The 21,867-nt window shown below is 39.3% G+C and overlaps 1 protein-coding gene across 4 annotated transcripts in view; it reads right to left on the reverse strand.

Moving 5' to 3' along the window:
* Nucleotides 1-21,867, reverse strand: part of ADAMTS9 (ADAM metallopeptidase with thrombospondin type 1 motif 9) — a 177,741-nt gene that overhangs the window by 52,557 nt on the left and 103,317 nt on the right. For all 4 annotated transcript variants that reach the window (XM_021674928.2, XM_021674927.2, XM_064367312.1 and 1 more), the window contains exon 29: nucleotides 5,355-5,522. In XM_021674928.2, coding sequence (XP_021530603.1) covers nucleotides 5,355-5,522 — 168 coding nt within the window. The remainder of the gene's footprint in view (nucleotides 1-5,354; nucleotides 5,523-21,867) is intronic.

Consider the following 21,867-nt stretch of genomic DNA (forward strand, 5'->3'; position numbering starts at 1 on the left):
CTACTATTGTTTGAGTTCAATTGTATTAATTGGATTGAATGAATTTGTGACCTACAAGAAACCAGACTTTTAAAGTCATTATGTCCTGGGTGTAATGAGAGGGTTCCTGAACACAAGTGATGATCATATCTACAGAGAATGGCCATTTAATGCTCATTAGAGTTACATGAATAATATTTTCCATTGATTACACTAGAAAAGAATGAACTGTAACATGGTAGAGTTACCCTTTCATAAATGACAGAAATGTTCAAACATTATCATCATCATCATCAACAAACAAAAGCCAAGAAGTCTTTTGACTATTTCAATTCGGGGTCTTAAACATAAAAGGCACATTTCCGGAAAAATATATCCAAATGGAAATACAGGAAGAATATTATAAACAAATTGGAGTTTGGTATAGGGCTCAAAAATATGCAAAATCTTATAATGTCTTAATAACCTAAAGAAAAATGAAAACATATTAAAGACTTTTCGAATGTATAAAACTCTTCAGGCTACTAAATAAATAAAACCTCTTTTTGATGCCATTATTATTGACTAAATTACGGTTCAATGAAGGCACGGTACTAAGAGCCATAAGTATCCAACATCTAAAAAATCACTTTCTACAATGTTTGATAATTTTTCAAAAGACAAATTAAGATAGAGGAAGGTTCCATTATACAGTATGTCATTCTGGCTTCCGATTTTCATAATGTCAAAGCCAGGTTTGAAATAACACATTCAGAAGTTTCTACATGACTTAAATGCTCACAGCAAGGTACAAACCTGCCTTTCTAAATAATACATTCACAGTAATCTTTGCTCACAATGAGGTGTACCTGCATCAGAGTTTGTTTTCTGTGCTCAACTTTTCTTCCCGTGCTGTATCAAGGGAGGCAACAATTTACTTACAGAGCCAGCCAGGCTTGATTGGAACTGAGACATTTGTGCAGACACCCCATGAATAAAACAGCATCAGAAAGACCTCTGTGTGACCCTCGAGGCAGTGATGGTGGTGGTATGTGTACATGTGTGTAAATCTAAGTTTTTTTTTGTTGTGTTCAGTACACTCTTAAGTTAGTTTGCAGATAAAAACATCTGAATGGCCTGTATTAATGTGTTCCCCCCACAGCCATCTTTCCACCATCACAGTCTGTTCGTGAAGGTTTGAAAGTAGATGTTTTTCATCTGAACTGCTGAGCTGGGAGCTATGTTTCATCTCTCTCTACTCCCCACTGTGCAATGCTAGTATGCAGAACTCACCAACTTAAAAGGGGAACTTGATGCTTATTTCCATAGAGGGAAAGAATCTCTGTGGAACTTTTGATGTTTAGGGAATCATAATATATACTTGAAAACACAGAAAGAGTTTTATATGCTTTCTTCCAGTATTACTGCTGAAATTATGGTGATGACATTAAAGCAGCAATTAGTTTGAAAAATAACTATATAAACCAACTTTTATAAGTAATAATAATAACAATAATAATACAAACTTTTACTAAGCACTTACTATATGCTAGGATTTCTATACTACCATACAGTATATGCTAGTGTACTGGGGTTTCTCAATTAAATAATTCTTTTTTTGTGGGGGCTGTTCTGTGCATTGTAGAAAGTTTAGCAGTACCTCTGGTTTGTACTCACTAGACACTAGTTGCAGTCCCCCTCATCCCCCCAGTTTGTGACAAACAAAACTGTCTCTAGATACTCCCAAATGTCCCATGGGGTACAAAATCACCCCCAGTTGAAAGCTTAGCTCTTGGCTAAGCATTTTACACAAAACACTTCTGATATTTCCCAATAAATCTTTTAGGCAGATACTCATAAGTGAATAAAAAACAGAGATAATCACCCTAACTCAAGCAAAAACAAAACCAAAAACACGAAGTAAAATTTGTCTTAGACAATGTAGCATAGCTACTGCGAATGTGAATTTGTGATCCCAGTTTGAAATATGGTGCTAATATGATGCAGTCTTTTGTACTAGGTCAGTGAGAGTGTGGGTGAGAAGTCTGTCTTCAAACAATTCAATATCAATGTTCATGCTTCAAATAAAAACAAAATACAAGGAAAGCATAAAATACGAAAGTGACTTTAGTTCTCCTCACTGACCACATTTGGCTTCCTTAATTTCTCAAAGAACACAAGCTACACATTTGCCACATTTCTCCATTAAACACTTGAAGTACACTTCAGAATGACACCACAACCCTGCTGCTCTAATTGTAATTATAAGAAAAGTCTTAATCAAGAGGGGATGGTTGATTCCTAATGCAATTTGCCAGTTTCCATTTCAGCATTAGCACTGAAGATCTTTTAAAAATTAATGCTCATTTCATTGAATGTAAGATAACACTGATTGTAAGACACACCGTTATATTTTGTAGCACTAAGAAAGACAACAAGGTCTGTTAAGGAAATCGTGACATTCCATAGTTTGTGAAGCCCATCCTGATCACAAAGGTATTGAACTGTGAAAAAGACCTGCATCTCAGAACTGATGAATGAATTCATGATTAATGAATGTGTTGGTGTGTTACTTTCATTCTAATCTGATAATTTATTCTTTTTTTATCTTTATTTTTAAAACGCTATAGAGATAAGTTAAAAAAAAAACTTTTACTGTGCAATGCTTTTGTATCATGGGAATATAGAGTCTTCACATTTGTCAGTCTGAACCAAGACCTTGATGCTGATTTTTGTCTTAAAAGTTCATAGGCATTCCTTAGCTCTTGATTTAAAATATCTAAACAAATTAAACATAACCTTTTCAGAGAGAGAAAAACCCTTTGAGACTTTAGTAAGGATATTCTCCTCCTTCAAGAAAAGCTGATTTTCTTTACAAATTCAAGATTTCAGAAGATGCAGAAATGAAATATTCCACTTTAAAACTCAAAATATCAATACTGGGGGAGAGACTGTAAAGATTAACATGGCTACAGTAGTTTCTATCCCAATATTCTATATATCATATTATCATCAGACCTTTGGATGTGATGAGAAATCACACCAATTATTTTTCCTACCTTGAAGACAGGATGACTAGGCTGTAACTACCAGCAGAAAACAGAAAGACCAGATATAAAATCTTCTAAATATTGCTGCAAGTGGACAATCATTACTCTTGCTTAATATCACAGCCTTAGGGATATTCTTGTTTACTAGTGGATCATTGGGAAGCCAATAATCTTTAATCATGCAGACCGTCTTTCTCCATCAACCGCTGGGTCTGATTATTTTCAGGTACATTTCTAAATTGCCCAAATTGAATTTTACCCATGCAGGACTTTGTCTTGCCCGCTTTTATAATTCATTTCTACAAATCAAATCAGGGCATTATAAGGCTGGCCACAGACCATTATATAACTGTGTTTACTTGCATTTTCTAAAAAGGTGACTTGACTTTTCCAAGCAATCATTTTGAACAGGTGCAGTTTTTTTCTGGGGAGGCATTCCGATAATCCTATTACCTTATGTTGGCAAAAACCCCCAGGGTTTAAACCTAATCATTCCAGCTTTGTAAGCAATTTCTGGCTTCCCATCAAGATCACGCGATGCTGGATTAAAACTCACTCTGTGTTTACCAATAAAGACCAAAATATTCTTTTAATTATCCTTTGTGAATATTGGCCTTTAACATGAGCATCATTTATATGCTCTGAACTTAATATTCAGAGATAAATACAAATAGTTAAGTAGAGGCCAGGGAACATTAAAAAAAGTAACAGGTCATGAAAGTCCACAAGAGGACAAGCTAATTAGCATGGCATCTTAAATAATGTTAGCTGCAAGATTATACAAGAATTAAATAGCTCCAAACAATAAAAGGGCTGGAAGTTAACAGATGACAAGGATCACTTAGAAAAACATTAAGAAGGATGACTGGTATGAAATACTACCTTGAATGTGATCCCTTAAGGAAGGCAAAGGAGGAACTAGTTATGGCTGGGTACAGATTTTTTGACTGTTAAATTAAAACAACCCCCACCACTACCCCATGTTTCATTATGATAAAGGCCTTGAGAAGGATGAGGCCACTGCCCTAGGGAATGATGGCTGGAAGATATGGAGGGCAGTGATGCCAGATCAGGGCATTTAGAATACCTTTAGGTTTCTTGAGGAATTTTCCGTTAGTCATATTGAAATGGAGGATTCTCAAATCCTCCCCATGTTAATGTAGCTATGTTCATAGCTGCTTTGGGGCTTTAAGAATCAAGATTCTAGGCTCTGGAAGAATCCATTCTAGAGTCTGCCAACCTTGAACCTAGCTTCTCATCGATTCTCTAGAGTCATCTGCATGATTCTCCACTGCATGGAAGTGCCAGACATACAGTAAAACCTCATAGACTCAGATCAGTGGAGAGAAGGATCAGCATTAAATACAAAATATTTTAAAAGAAGTTGAGCCCTATTAAAGTTAGCACCATCAACCAAACTAAGAAAATGTGCAAGTGTGGAGTTACCAGATCTATTTCAAGGATTTGATGTGAATGGCTTTAGTTCACATATCCAGTGTTAATAGATTAAACAGAAGCTTCTCAAGTTCCTGTTTCAAGTTCAACAGGGAAACTCACACCCGGTTCCTGACTAGCTTATGAAATGTTTAGAATTAGTGGAGTCTAACTGCAATCAGTGTCTTGGGTACTCACCCACTTCTCCATCCCATACACACAACACACTCGTCCAAACAAATACTACTCTTGAGAGCCTACGAGATTCAAGACCCCTGCAAAGTATTCATGATTGCACTAAATCTTCTAAGAGCCCTGTGTAGTAGGCTCAGAAAAGTTAAACAAATTACCCAAGGTCATATAGCTGGAAAATAACAGAGAACTCCCCGTCCTGTCCTTTACCTTTTGTAAATAAGCAAACAGGCAGAGATGTATTTTCTAATACTTTTGGTCAATAGCCCTTTCTTCAAGAACCTCTAAAGTATACTGAGACTCAATTTCTGCCAGGTAACCACAGTCAGCTTCAGTGCAGCCTGAATTAGTAGTTTTCTATGTGGTGATAATGCAGTGCCATCCGTGAAGTTTTGAGGGACTGCTCTATGCTCCATCTGACCCTTATTTCCACTTAGAATTCATCCTCACAGCCACCCCTAATTATATGTATTATCCAAAGCTCCAGAGTCTGAAGCCCAACATCACACAGCTAGTAAGTATCCTGACTCTCTAGGTAATAGCTAGTAAGAATCACAGCTAGTTAGTATCCTGACTATCAAGGTAATGATTCTTCCCTCCCAGTCCCTGAGCTCTCCTCAGTAAAACCAAAACAGTGCATAGAAACACAAGTGAACACACTGGTGTCAGCCGTGTGGCCAAATGCAAGGAAGTAGTTGGTAGAGGAGAAGCATTGCTCACCTGACTCCAAGCGCCAGCTTTCCATTTGGGGCATCTTCCTCCTCGGCACTTTCTGTGCCCATGTGGCTTAGCCAGGTGTTTACAGTAATCACTTTCTAAAAGGCTTCCATCTTTTGCCATGCAGTAAACATTTCGTTGTTTATGCCCTCGACCACAAGAGACAGAACACTGCAATATAAAGCAATGGCAAGGTTGTTGTTGTTTTTTAATCACATGGAGTTTGAGAAAAAACCTGCGTCGTGAGATGTTAAGACAATGCCTAACAAGAGTTACCATTCCCCTCTTTTACAGCGCCAGTTCGGATAATATCTCAAGGCTCGATAGGGAAGGAAAGTGGCATTGAAAAAAAAAGTCCATAGCATTACAGCAGCAATCCTGTGTGGCATTTTGGCTCACTCAAGAGTGTGGGTAAATCCTGATAATTGAGGCCAAAAATAAAGCTCATGAACCTGAAATTACCATGAAATTCTGATTTTAAGAAGTTTTACTATGAAATAGTGAGATATTTCTTCAACAAAATGAATTGTGATTCACTGATTGGGATAAAGGTGCATTTCCAAAATATAACTATGTTCAATTTCTTAATTAAATGATTTAAGAATAAAACTCTTCAACCATTCTCCAGAGGATAAGCTCTCATTTTCCCAGTCTATTGGGAAGAGGTGAAAAAGGCACGTTAGAAACTGAAAGGTAAGCTAGCAGGTAAGTCTGTGCCAATTTCGGGAGGGAGGCATTACCTTTCAACTTTGATCTGCAGATTCACTGGACTGTTTTAAATGTGACCTTGTCTGACCACATCTGAGAAACTTGACTTTGATTTCAGATTAGGTTTCTCAGAAAGGTTTAAGAATCAAAGTGCCCATGGAGTTGGGACAAAAATTTGATATGACAGCTTCTTGTAAAACAGGCAAGAGGCTGGCCCCAGTGAGTGTGCTGAGATATGCAATGTCCATTGCCTCATTAGTGATTACAGAAGTCATTACCACTTGGATCATAAGCTGCTGGCTCAGGTTTTCAAGACACATTATTTCCCAATATAATGGTCTTGCTCTTTAGAGGGAAATGAGTTTAAGAATGAAGAACAAAATGTGAAAACGCAATGAAAACAGATTTCAAGTGTCACTTCCTTCTATTCAATATTTCTTATTCCTCCCACTAACTTTGTGATTTTGTTAAATTACCAACATGCCTTTTTATGCCTAATAAATAGCACCACATGAAATATGTAGCCTAATATTAATTCAACCACTGTTACCAAGCATGCTCACAGTTATATCATTCATAAATGTAGCAGACATGTTTTTCTAGTAAACACAAACCACTATAAAAATTTCAGTAGTTCCTGATACAGAAATGTAAGACACGTGTATTAATACATTTGGCTTTAATTTTTTTAACTTTAGGAGGTAAAAATATTGCTGTCTTCATTTGAGCTCTAATCTTATATTATGATTTGGAGTAGTCATTCTGAAAATCTTAATAGAGAACACAGGACGGCAGAAAGGCACCCAACTTGAAATATCTATACCAAAACAATAATATTCATCATTCAACCTACAGTGTTTGACCTATGTAAAGACTTTGCAATACAATTCTAGAAGGCTTTTAGCATGAAATTCCTAGAAGTATCCCCACAAATCTCTAAAAGTGGGCTGATGACTTGCACACAGATAATCCCTGTTAGTAGTGACCACTTTTAACATTTTAAAATGTCACTCCAACAAGAAAATAATATAAAGGGTTCAATTAGATTTGGAATGAATTCATGTGTTTATTTAACAAATATTTATTGAGCACCTACTATGTTCTAGCAATTATGCAAAGTACTAGGAATACAGTGATAAAATTGACAGTCTCTGCCTTCATGGAGCTTACAGACCAGTGAGGGAATCTGACATTAATTAAGTGATGACAAAAATAAATATATGACTATTCATTGAGATGAGTACTATGAAACAAACAGGCTGGAGTGGTTGGAAGAAGGCTCCCTGAGGCACTTCCTGGGGTCAGGCCAGCAAAGCTATGAGCTATAATTATGAGTTTGGATTTTTTTTCTACACAAGATGAAAAATCACTGGAGTTTCAAGTCAGAGTAAGACATAGTCTGATTTTTGTTTCAAAAAATTTACTTTGCTGAGTAGAGACCAAATGGGAATACAGTGTGAGTGGAAATGAGAAGCTCATTCAGGAATGCTTGGGTAGGGGAAGTTGGTGGATTTAAGGTATATTTTTTTGAGGAAGAAATGATAGACGTTCTGTAGGGTGGAGAGGAAAGGGCAGTACCAGGGATAGCTTTCAGGTTTCTGGTTTGGGCAACTCGGTAGACAGTGATAACACTTACAGAAATGGGGAAAATTGGGAGATACAGCATTGGGAGTCAAGATATATTTATTGCTAGGAAATGAGTTGAACTTAAAGGATATAGAATCATGAGTGGTAAAATTTGCTTGCCTAGGATGAAGAAACATAGTTGTGTTAGGGTAATCACATGAACATGGGTGACCTTAACACAAGTCTATCTGTAGGGATCATCACTTTAATATACAAATAGTCCAAACAAGCTATCTCTTAATACAGAGGGGAAAAGAGAGTTATGGAAATGTTAATTTAGTAATCTACTGTGATCATCAGAATATACAGCCTAAAAGTTGGCAACAATCTGTAGATGAAGAATTGGAAAAGGTACAACTCTTTCACATTTATGAGTCAGGCACTGCCCTATGACTTTATATGCATTATCTAATTTAATTATCCCGATAACCCAGTGAAACTCAGTAATAGAGATAGGTACTATTACTGGAGACAACTGGTGTTTTCAGAATGGCATAACCATAACGCTTTATATAGTGCTTCCCACATGACTTCAACATGAATGAATACATTTCTGTTGGAAACAATAACAGCACAATGAAAAACAGTTAAATTATAACCAACCTTTCTGATAAAAATTCATCTGAGGTGTAACTGACATCTATTGCTAATGGAATGAAGGTGGATGAAGTAGCTTCTAAATCCAATGGCTTAAAAATTTTTTCACTATCTGAACTAGCTGCAACCTACCCATTCCAGTGTTTTGTTTTTGTTTTTTTAAAAATTTGGGGACTTGAATGGAATTGACTTGGAAAAAAACAATGCAGTACTCAGTACACATATTATTTACCTAATACTGTTAAGACCTAAAGGCAATTAGGAAATTCTCAAGTATCTAATCTGATAGCAAACACTCTTCTTTTAATGTTTTCTAACTTACCAATGAAGAAAAGCAGCTGCTCGTGGAAATGTTCAGATCTAACAGGTTTATTATTAGGTCTACTATGACTTGATAGAGGAGCTGTCATTTTGATAATCAAATAAACACAAGTTTCACCTCTTCCATTCAGAGGGAAATTTCCATCTGATCATTTCCAGTCCTTTGCCAGGCATTGACTTTTACATCAACATGTGCCACCGAGACATAACAGTTAAATTTAGTGCATCACCTACTGTATGCTATTTATTGGTTACCCATCTGACAGTTCTTGCTCTAGGGAATGTTTAATTCCTGAAATTTGCAGCCAAAAAGCCTCCTACTTTGCCAATAGGACTCTAACATTTTTGTCTTGGGAAACAACCCAACTTTGTGTAACAGAATGATTTTCCTCCCAACTTTGAGCAAGACTCTCAGACAATGTCATCTCTGCTTGTTAGCAGCACCAAGGTCAGCATCCCAAGTGTTTGAGCATTCAGGCTTTTGTTTCTGTGAGGTGGTTTGAAGGGGATGTTGAAAAGTGGAGCTTTGTTCAGATGGTGTGTTAACACTTTTCACTAACTAAGGTCTAAGAGCTTGAAATCCTTGCATTCCAATTTATCTGGTGGAAAGGAAACTCAAGACATGGGCTGTCTGTTCTTAACCTCTATCGAGGGCTCTCTCTGAAGCAGTAGCACTGGATATAGTGCAAACGAATTTGGGTTTGGTGTGCTGTCTCTGGTTTTAGGGATGCCCTGCATTGGTCCTTTCACTTATACTGGGGAACATGGTTTCTTAGTTATTGAGAAGCCAGAAAACTGCCCAGGTATGTCTACCTGAATGAGAAAGGCTGGAGAACTAAAGAGAATGGGATCCCTGGGGTTGCCAAGGCTGTCAAGGACCTGGACATCCAAAAGAAGATGGATTTCTACACAGAGTTGCTAATGATACCATAGGGAACCAAGAAGGAATAAGGTGGAGGTCAGAGATGTACACAGGATCTGGCAAGAAGGAAGCTTCTCGGTGGGGCTGGAAGATGCTGGGGCTTAGAAAAAGCATTGGAAGGGGATCAGATAATGAGCAGGACTGCCTGAGCTATAGCAGATGCCCGCTATGCAAGGACTAATGGATGGGACAGGGGGGACAGCCCTAGCACAGTGTCTGGGCATAGTTCTATGCATCTAGGTGATTCCCATCTCCAAGCAGTCTGGATCGATGAGATTCTGTATATATGAAATAAGTAATGGGGGATGCTGACCGACTAGTCCATATTTCCAACCACAGGACTGGCTGACAGCAGGTGAGAAATAACAAGCACTGAAAGGCCAAGAGAACCATCATATACTAGAACCTATTACCAAGTTGTCAAGGCTCTTCTGATCTAAGGATTTTTGACAACAGATGGCTAACCATCCCACAGATAGGTGTTTTGAGACAGGGGACTGAATGAATTACTATTCGAGGTCCTTCCCCTGTGAGTCTACAGACTATGAAAATAACATCTAAGTCACTTCATTTAAAAAATATTCATTTGTATCTTCTCATACAACAAGCTCTTCTTGATCCTACTCTCATTTTAACTTTGCTTAACAAAACATAAAATCACACCTCATCTGGAAAGTATGTCATCAGAAAGGATGCAACGCATGTGCCCAAGGTTCAGGACTGCCTCTGCCCATTACAGTGACAAATGAAGTGAACACTGTATGGGCATTGCACTGTTGGGGGAGGCAAAGGAGATGCCAGCCTGTACCTCCTGTTCCACTGAAGAAAGAGCATAAGCACAAGGATACAGATTTAGGGATCGAAGTTTCAAACACTGCTCAGTGGAAGGCCTGGAAAACCATGTAGGCTTGCCACATGGAAAAAAGATAGTAGCTGCAACTCACACATGTTTACTTGCTGTTTTCTACACTCTAGTCAATCAGCAAATACTTACAGAAATGAATGAACATATAAAAACTATAGGTATCACAGAAGTGTACTATAAACCAAAGCCATGTTTTTGTAAAGGTCAGAAAGAAAGAACCACCTGGAATCTGACTCATGTTGCTAACGCTGAACTCATCTGGCACAAGTTATTTAGATTCAAAAAGGCCACCCCAAGAGCACTGTCTTTCAGTTTGAGCAGAACTCTTGAAAATCATACTAGCTACCTTTCATTGAGTTCTTACTATGAGCAGGATACTGGGCTAACGAACATTGGCTTCTCTCATTTAATTCTAACAACACTCTGGTGGCTCAGGCACTATTAGGATTTTTTTTATACTGATAAAGAGACTGAGGGTCAAAGAGGTGACATCACTTGCTCAGGGTCACAGCGCCAGGAAGCAGGAGAGTTAGACTTTAAATATAACATGGGCTGGTCACTCTGGCTCATGACTTTAATCCCAGAAGTTTGGGAAGCAGAGGTGGGAGGATTACTTGAACCCAAGAGTTCAAGACGAGCCTGGGCAACATGACAAGACCTCATCTCTACAAAAATAAGAAAAATTATCTGGGCATGGTGGTGCACAGCTGTTGTTCCAGCTGCTTGGGTGACTAAGGCAGGAGCATGGATCAAGCCTAGGAGTTTGGGGTTACAGTGAGCTATGATTGTGCTACTGCACTCCAGCCTGGTTGACAGGGCAAGATCTTCTCTCTAAATACACACACACACACACACCCCGCAACCACTTTAATCCTTAAGTTACACTGGAAAAAGGGCCTGGTTAAGACAACCAGTTGCACCTCTACTTAACCCATGATAACAACAGAAAGCAAGAACCTCAAGAAATGTCTCTTAAGGCTATCTTAGAGTCATCTGACTCCTCAGTCTCCCAGGCAGAGAGTAGCTATGCAATGTTAATAGTTCTGACTTTAATACCTTTCTCACAACACCTTTAGTGCCAGTGAAGAAAGACACTACAAAAAGCAAACATACAATCCCATAAATAAAGGCCCACATTTTCCCATGGCTGAAGCCACGCTACTTTTCTCTTGGCCATTTTTCAGGGTTTATGAATTCTTTGAGGCCTGCCAGATGCCACACAGTAAATTACCATTACCACTGACGGGTGAATGGCTCTTTACATGGTGAAGAAGGGAAGGCTGCAGGTTGTAAATTTTGGCCCCCGCCAATTCACCAAGGAAAAAATCTTTCGAATGTTCGATCTGCAGGCCATCTCAAAGTGTATTCAGTCCATCTATTTATTTTACAAATTCAAGACTAGAGAAAAAGAGATGTTGTGCCGAAGGTCACACAGCAGGGAAGGAGAAGACGCAGGCTGAAGAAGCTTCTATCCTCGCACAGAAAGCTATTTGGTTCTAGTTGCAATAGGGACCGGGTCTAGGTTCTGGTGTTGTTCAGGAACCACAGCTAACCACACACTCTGATTCTTTCTCATTCCCAAACAAGAGCGTAACAACCTCTTGTTCCAAAACACCAAGGAAGAGCAAATTCCAAGGGGTGGCTGTGCTTGGGTGCTGCCAACACAGGAAACGGCAGCTAGGGTGGTGGGGAGGGTGCTTGTCTTCATCTTGCTCTAAAATGTAGCAAAGGTTTGGAAGTCAGACAGGCTTGCACTGGAATCCTACCTGTCATTTGACCATGGTGCCACTGGGGCCAAGTGACTTTACCTTTCTCAGCTCAAATTTGCTCTCTGTAAGATGGGAGAATAGTACTATCTGTACCCAATATCGTTGTGTTACAATTAAATGAGACAATGCTACAAAGTTCTTTGTGTTTCAGCCAGAAAACATACAAAGGACACATTTTTTTTTGCATCACCACTACTATTATTTCTATTCAGTGGACTCTTTTAGAATATGTCTTAACATGAAGTTTAACAGGTGAGTTTTAAAAAAATATATTTGTTAACTAACGAAGTCTAACATTCTAACAGAGGCATTGATAGGTAAAAGGGGGACTTTGGCAAGGTCTCATCCCTGTGAATGGGCAAAGTGCTTTTCTTTCCAAAGGTCACAGAGAATTCAAGCCACAGAGCAGTCATACATGTTGAAGATTCCTTCTGTAGCACCCTTTTCTCTCTTAGAGACTATGACTTACCAATGTCGTCTCTTCTCACCAGAGTAAGGAGAGGAAAGATGCTATATCTGAATTTCACATCCCTCTTTTACCCCACCATTCCCTGCTCACACTTATTTTTTCTCAAGAACTCCTGCATTTCCCTCTTGTCTTTTGTTTTGTCATTTCTTTAAATGTCCTGAGACACAGAATCAGTGTGAATGATAACCATTATGGAATCCATAGTCACTCACTTCCCTGCCACGCCCTGCTCTACTATCAGAGTTGTCACGGTCTTTTGTCAAAAACATATCTCCTTATTGGCAAGGAACCCATTTAGGGGAGGTCTCACAGGGCTTCTCACAAAACAAGAATGGCTTTGAACAGTGGCAGCGACAACCAAAATATTGAGGAAGAAAGGAGAGAAAGCTTTATCAGGAAACAAGGGCTATGACTTCAGGGCGTAAAGCCAGTGTTGACAAGGCCTGCCTGATGGCTGTTTATGTCTGGGACCACCCTGGCACTTATTACCATGAAAAGGAGCTGAAACCGCCTGAGATTGGCAGGGAACACCAAGGAAGAAAGCGGATGTGGGAGTCACGGTCATCCCAGCCAGATGGGGCATTAGGCCATCCTCCCGTCCCCACTGCCCCCCCAACACTCCAGCCTTTGCAATGCTACAAAGGTCTAAGAAAAGGAACCAAGATTCACATGTCAACTCTTGGAGCACGGTCGAAGGCTGCTGTCAATATGACAGCCAAGTAGGTGGCCCTGCATATGCTTAGCAAGGGAGACGGCAGGGCTCAGCAAATAAAGGGAGACAACGAGGGGCTCACACCTTCCGCTCCCACCCCATCACCCCAGGAATATGGGGCACAGGGCTCTCCAGTCCCAAAACCTTTGATCTCACAAAGTAACAACTTCATATTAGGGAGGAAAATAAATTTTAACATTAAGTAGAGTAGTATATGATATTAGTTATGCATACTATGAAACCCAAATTAGGGCTCTTTTTTTCTGCAAGAGTGGAAATATTACAGTTCCCCATCAAGAAAGAAACGAAAACCAAGGAAATCTGCAAATGTAGCACCTGGCGAATTCTATCATGGCTATATCCAGGGGTGCAAACGGGGAAGTGAAGACAATAATCACCAGGCAGTCTCACCCCTCACGTGGGTAACAGGGCTCTATCACCCCTTTGATTCCTCATTCTCAAACACATCGACTGCTTTTGTAGGGATTATTTTCCTTTTCAAGGTTTATCTGGTGATTATTTGTAACCTGACATCAGCAGAATAATCATGTTCACATTTTTCAGGAAAGAGGCGAAGATGATACAAGGACCCACTCTGCGCCTACCACGGGATTATTTCTGAAAGCCATCTGGAAGACAGGGAGGGCAGTGGGTGAGAGATTTGTTCCAGAGGTGAATGAAGTTGTGGCTGAGTAAGTAATTGGTGGGAAAGCTATGACTGGTGAGAACAGTGACCAGAGTTTCTTGGTACTCTGAAAGTGGACTGTGACTGAAGGCCTGGACTGGAGAGTTCAAGGCTACCTGGAGATGTCAGTCCGCTAGGAGATAACAGTACTGGGGCAGACCCACTTGACATCACTTATGCTACTGTCAAAAGCAGTCAGGGGACAGAGCTGGGAAGCTTAAACCACCTTCAGAAATGCTTCTGTAGAAAAGCAATCCATGTATCTAACCAATGTCTTCCCCTTGGACCTTGTCCTCTTCCCAAAGAACTATTTATGTGTCAACAAGTCATTTAGAAGACACCAGGACACAGTTCATTCAATTGCCTCCTCCAGTCTTGCTTTCTCTGTCTATCTGGCCCTTCTTCTGTGAGCTTGATGTGAAAGGAGCATCTTTGCAGGCCCATACATCAGATAGACTATACTGAAAATTTTATGCTTTTGGGAAGCAGCTTATGTAATTAATTTGCTTGTGGGTAGATATTAATGCCAACCCAAAACTAAGATATGCATACATATCTGAGCCTGTATCCAGAGAAATGTATCTCAGCAGCAGGGATAAAGGTCATTTTAACCATTATTGAATTAGATGCTCATCCTCCAATTTTGCATTGCTCTATTGGGAATTTGGACAGCACATAGTCACTCTCAATATGCATTATTCAAGTCCTTTGTGGCTTTTCTTGTCTCCTCTTCCTGCCTTCCTTTTGGTTAAAAAAAAAAAAGGCTCAAAAGTAGCACCATGAAAGGATGGGACAAGAAGTAATAACCAGATAAAAGGTAAACGGCTCACAACACGGAAGACTTGGCGTTGAAAAAGGCTAAAATTATGTTAGATGGTTTTCTGCAGATTCAAATGATTCTTACCCTACTCTGAGATGTATTCAGATGGAAATGGAAAGATTGAGGCAGAAGAGTGTAGTAGTTATGAACACAGTGTTAGGACAGACCTGGTCTGACTGGAGAGAGCTTTCTTTGTTATTTTTTGCAAGATGTTTCACCACTTCCAGCATCTATATCCAATTCTGTTTAACAGAGATATGAAATGATGACACATACACATCTCAAACTTAACATGTTCAAAACAGAAGTCCTGATCTTCCTCTGCAAATCTGTTCTTCCTATAGGCTTCCCCATTTTAATCAATAGCAACTCCATCCTTTCACTTGTCCAGTCCAATAAACTTGGGAATCATTTTGACCCCTTTCTGACTCTTGTACCCAACAGTCAAACTCTCAGCTAATCCTTTGGCACTATCTCAAAAATTAATCAGAATCCTACCACTTCTCACCACTTCCCTTGGGACCACTATCATCTGAGCAATGCTTTCTCTCATCTAAGTTACTACAATGGTCTTAACACTTCCATCTCTGTTCCTCCTGTAGCCTCTGCTAAATTCAGAAGCCAAAGTCAACCTCCACCCACCCTTTCACTGCCAGTGCCTTCCTATCTCACTCAAAGTGAAAACAAAACTCCTTCCAATAGGCTAACCCTCTTCTTGCTCTCCTTGCCCGACAGTCTGCCTCCATGTTCGTCTCCCTCAGTTTCATCTCTAATTTCCTATCCTGTTATTCACACCCCCTGTTCTAGGCACACTAGTCTCTCTGCTGTCACTAAGAGATACCTGGCTCACTCTTACTTTCAGGCCTTAACCTATAAAACTCTTCTCCCAGATACTCACATGGCTTGCTTTTGTATTTTCCCCTATCTTTGCTCAAATGTCACTTTCTTAACGGAGACTTCCCTAAACCTTCTTTAATTAAGTTCTAATTTAATTTAATCTAATTCTCACCTACTCTTCCATGCTATCTCTTATCCTTCTTTCCTAATTTATCTTTGGCACTTGTCATCTTCATTCATAATATATATCTGACTTTTTCATTTTGTGATTTGTAGCTTGCCTCCACGCCTCACTAGAATGTAAGTGCAATGAGTTCAAACGTTTTTGTGTATTTTGTCCACTCCTATGTCCAAAATACCTAAAATGGTGCCTGGTTTATGAAAAACACTCAAACATTTATGGAATGTACAAATGAATGCATGAAACAAGTGAATAAATAGTATCTAATAAAACCTGGAACCACTTATCTCACAAGAATAAAGATTAAGTAAACATTCTGCACAATGCTCAGTTTATTGTCAGAACAAAATAAATAACAATTGCTGTCTCCTGTGTCTTATACCCATTCAGTCCAAAACTAGCCACATATTCTTGTGGTTTAATATTTAAATCATATCTACAGAACTAAATGTACAGGGGACATCTAGAGGGAAAATTATCTGAGATTATCATATAAAACAAGCAGACAACAGGCAGAAGCTAGGAACTCAGAATACTACACTGCCCTGCAAACGCAAGAAACATCGACAGTTCATTCTTAGCCACTGATCCCACCACATACTCTAAGTGTTGTTTCCCCTCCCTAAAGATGTCATCGTAGAGTGACATTTTTGCCAGATGGGTGGGAAAATGTACATATAGAGACTAAAAACAGAATACAATGAAATGCAATACATAAGAATGAGTTTTATCAAGGCCAGGCATTTTCTTTTTTCTGGCTGGAAACGTCTAAAAGCATAAAACTGCAGATTCACTCTTCTGTTCTCAAACAGTGAGTCTCAGTGATCCTGAACAATTTTTTTAAAGTTTTCTTCCATTTAGAAAAAGGCTTTCAAAGTATAAGATATCCAGGACTCTAGAACCAACACTGACTCCAAGATTTTATAACTGTAGAGTGAATTTGATAGAATGAAATCATGGCCACCCTTTTGCAAACTCTCTAGAGTCAGTCACCACCAAGTCAATCTCTTATGGAGAGTACCTGTTATCCAAATATTAGGATGAGGCCATGTCCAGAAAGACAAAATTTTCTTAGCTTAGTAGGACTTTTCCTTACAGATGTACTAATTCTCATCATTTTAGGATGCTGTAAAAGTCTAGCATTTTTGAAATGGATCAACTTCAGGCTGATCCATTGCAAAATTCTGGCCTGAGGTTGCTAGCTGATCCAGTCCAATTTTTGAGTTTCTGTCTTTCTTTGAAATCCATTCAAAATCAAGTGAAATGTAAAAAAGGTCCTATTCAGAAATGCAAATATTCAGCTATCTCTGACTCGTGATAAGAAAAATAAACAAAATCAGGAATCTGGCTGAAAACCCTTGGACTTTTCAGATCCCAAGGACTCAGCTTCAGGGACTTTTACAAAGCAAAAGAGGGCTGAACTGGTGTCTACTCAGGCTTGTTTCTTTTATGTGTCACAAACAAAAATTTATGTTTCTAGAAGTTTTGAAAGCCCTCCAAGAAAGGCAGCAGAAAAACATAGAGCTTTGGAGTCTATCAGGTCTGTATCCAATAATTACTGATTGTATGATTATTGGGAACCTTTTTAACTTCTCTGAATCTCAGTTTTCCTATCTGCACAATGGACATCATAAGACCTATTTTGCAAAGATTATATGAGGATTAGCAATAATGCATGCAAAGGACCTGGTCAAGGCCATGGCTCACATCAGATGTTTAATAAATGAGGGACTTTCTTATTATTTTCTGCTTCTAGTCAAATCCATTTGGTCAACTGCAAGTGGGTGCATTTATGTGCCACATCAGGAAATGTAAGACAATTAATTGTCCATCAGCTGGTAACTACAAAAGTGGAGAAAGTCATTCATTCAGAGCAGTGAACTTTTTTGATGGTGGTGGTGTGTCCTTGATTGTTTAGCGGAGATTTCTCTTTTTAAACATTTTTTAAAATTTTAAAATTTTAATTAATTAATTAATCAATTCAGAGATCAGGCTATGAGACTGGATATGTATTTTTGGTGGAGATATGATTTCACCACGTTGCCAAGGCTAGTCTCGAACTCCTGGGCTCAAGCAATCCACCCACCTTGGCCTCCCAAAGTTCTAGAATTGCAGGCATGAGTCGCCATCCCTGGCTGAGATTTCTCATTTTTTAGGGATTCTTTCCTAGGCAAAAGATTCACATGTGCTCAATTTATAGCCTAGAATTATATGTAGATTATATGTAGTCAAAAGTCAAAATTCAGTTTCTAATTATAAAGGGATTTTCACATAGCCAATTGGTAATTTAAGGTTTCAATTAATTCTGAAAGGCAGCATCCACTTTCCTTATGGAAAACCAAGATCTCTTCCACATTGGGCATCAGTGTATAAGTCTGTTATTAAGTCTTAATAAACATTTCTTTGGTCTTCCATCAAATAAAGTTTGAACATTGCAGGGAAAATTGAATGTTTCATTAGAGCTTAGGTCCAACCATGAAATTTCTGAGGTTGATGATAGTGTCTTGGGTTTATTTTCTTTGCCTTTCCTCTACCAATAGATTTCTTCTCCAGTCTCAAAGCTTTGGAGTCACTACTAGTGTTTACAGCCATTGTTAATGATCTTTTTAAAGGAAAAGAATTGAGATTGATTTTCCTTCTGAGACCAAGACATATCATCTAAAATGTTTTCTGACCCTCTGATCTCAGAGTTGCACCTGCTATTTTGAGTGTGTTTGTGTGGCATGGGGGTTGGGGTTGGCAAATATATAGCATTTGCCATCTGCTAGAGGAGGAAAGATTTGCAGAGTGGAAAAGCAGAGGAATAGAGAGGTATAACTGCAGAAACCTGCTTTCCCAGAAGTTAATGTATAGGAAAGCCAAGTTAATGCCACATATTTACAAAAGGTGCTCACTGCAACCTCCACCTCCCGAGTTCAAGCGATTCTTCTGCCTCAGCCTCCCAAGTAGCTGGGACTACAGGTGCATGCCACCATGCTCCGCTAATTTTTGTATTTTTTTGTAGAGACGGAGTTTCACCATATTGGCCAGGCTGGTCTCAAACTCCTGACCTCATGATTTGCCCGCCTCAGCCTCCCAAAGTGCTGGAATTACATGTGTGAGCCACCGTGCCCAGCCCCTCTGATGGGTTTTTTAAAAAACCCAGATAGAGTGGAAATGACTGACTGTGAAAACCTGGTGATCTCTACAACATAAGGATTTCACTTCCCTGAGAGGAGTAAGGGAACAATTTTATAATCTCAAGGAATTCTCTGATTTAACAAATAGGGACTTGGTATCAAATATGTCTGGAAAATGCTGATGACTCTACCCTTCTAATGCCCACAGGAATATGGAAAGAGAAATTCTGCTGTGAGAAATTCATAGAACTACCTGGCGGAAGAGGAAGGGTGATATTGCCTCCCAGGGAACATTTGGCAATGTCTAAAGACATTTTTCATTGTCACAATCGAGGAGGTATGCTATTGGTATCCAGTAGGCAGAGGCCAGGGATGCTGATAAGCATCTACAATGTCCCAAACAGTCCCCACAACAAAAAATTATCTGATCCCAAATGTCAACATTGCCAAGGCTGGGAAACCCTGCTTCATACCTATTCACAATCCACAGAACACTTTACATACTGCTGTCTTAGTCCCTAACCAGAAATTCTCAGTTAAAATTCTCACTAGAATTAATCCTGCTTCTAGAAGAGTTCCCAAAAGGGAAACCTATATACTCAACTCTGACACTCAAATCTCACCAATACCTAGATACTGCTGGCCTATTACATATATGTAAATTCTATCATTGATATGGGAAGCTCCATTTGAAACCTAAAGTTAAAAAGGAATCTCTATATATGAACTATCAGTGCTATCAGACAATGCTGACATTATGAACGTGATGAGGATATTACCCTTGTTTTCTTAGAAATACCCACCCACATTTATGCCATTCTTTCAAAGTTTATTCTTCTTGCCAAATTTGCCATGCAGAATGTCCACTGATCAATTGGACATATCTGTACACATTTACAATATCTGCCACCTCTTTCAACCCTCAACCCCACCCCCAAAATGAGTGATGGTGCTTGTTGATTTGTAGATTTACAGTTTGGTGAGACAAGTTTGAGGCCTCATATTTCCAGCGCATCCTTGAAAGCCTTGCTTGCTTAGGTTTGACTGACCTTGATGGCTCCCTGGAATCTCCCCTGCATTTTATGGGAAATTTAACTTTCCAGAGAAAAGAGCTTTCGGAGAGCTATGGGCTTGCAACTATGACTTTCAGCTTTCACTTTTGAATGTGGCTCCAAATGTCTCAATGGTGACACTATTTCCAGATTTGGGGTAAGCAAATTATTTGTTGTTGTGGTTATGCTGTGCACTGTAGGCTATTAAGCAGCATTCCTGGCCCCTACCCACTAGAGGCCCATGGCACCAGCATCTCCATCATAACTACCAAAACTGTCTCCAGACATTGCCAAATGTCCACTGGAGGCAAAAATCACCTCCCAATTGAGAACCACTGAATTATACTAAGGTTCTCAGAAAGACCTTCAGCAAGTTCTCAAAACCAAATTGATTCAAGTTGACTTGGTGAGCTCAGGGCACACAGAGATTCTTTGTTGATGGGGGTTGCAAAGGGCCTGCTGAACATCCATTCAATGAAGTCAGGGGCTACAGCTAAAAGGGTCGGGAAGCCCCCATCTATAGAAAACGTGTCGTGTACAACGTGAAATCAGTTCCCATGCATGACAATAAAGATCCCAATTACAATGAACAAACAGGTTCTTCTGAACAGCGCTTCCTCCCTGACATCACATCCACTACCCTGCACCCTGCGGGGGTCTCGGATATGTTACGTCTGATTCAAAGACAACCAGAAAGAAGGAAATAATGATTTCACCAAGAAAGAACACATACCAAGACAGGAATAGGTAAGTGGGCTAGGTGGGGCTTTTATTAATCTCAAGGAAAACAAACAACACACATTTTTGGGAAAATGCTTTCATTTTCAAAGGAATCTGAACATGGACTGGGTAGCAGTCGATAAAAAAGGGAGGGAGTCTGCACATGGCCAGATATTTACTGGAATTTATTAGGAAGAGATGCAATGAAAATCTAGATCTCTCTGGGAAAAGTGAAGCAAAAAAATGTACCATTCCCAGAGGCCTTTCAGTTTAGCTGCATGGGTGGGATGGGAAGGAGGGTGGAGGAGAAAAGACTTAGGAAAGAGAAAATCATGGGAAAAAGCCAATTGAAAAAGTAGGAAAGATTCTGTTTCTGCTGAGCTCTGACAGCCACACCCACTCCCTTTTTTATCACATTACGGTGCAGGTCTGAGATTAAAAACAGCTTCCTAGAATGTGTTAGAATTTTTAAAGTTGTGAAATAAATCCAGATCTACTCTTTACTTCCTTGTGAAGGAAAATACACACTCTGAACATATTTATGTTTCTTTAAGAAATTTGATAAAGTAACTTATTATGAAAATTTTCTACCTTGCAGAAAGATTGCAAGAACATCACAAAGATCTCCCTTATCCCCCCATCCTGAGGCCCCAATTGCCAACATTTCACCACATTTGCTCCTCCCATCTCTCTCTATACGTGCTATTATCATTTTGTCTTTAACTGAGCAATTTGAGAGTAATTTACAGACATAATGTACCATCATCTCTAAAACTGTTTCCTCAAATCAAGGACACTCTTTTACATAAATACCATACAACTCTCTAAGTCAGGATATCACTATAAATACAACAGCACTAAACAATCCTGTGTCTTTCTCTTTAATGATCCCCTTCTACCAGTTAGCTCTATTTCCATATTTCTGGACTAATGTGATAAGGAGTTCAGCTCTTGAGCAGCTAGGCTCATTCATTCACTTCAACATTGTTTATAGTATGCCCAGTTTGAGAGAGGCACCCAGTTTGAACTGTGGGCTTCATTAGGCAGAAGGAAATTAAGATTTGGGGCAATTAAATAAATGATTTAGGAAACAGGTTTTTTCACTTAAAATGT

The sequence above is a fragment of the Aotus nancymaae genome, unplaced genomic scaffold, assembly GCF_030222135.1.
Source record: "Aotus nancymaae isolate 86718 unplaced genomic scaffold, 86718_ANA_hifiasm-v0.15.2.pri h1tg000067l, whole genome shotgun sequence".
NCBI lineage: Eukaryota > Metazoa > Chordata > Mammalia > Primates > Aotidae > Aotus > Aotus nancymaae.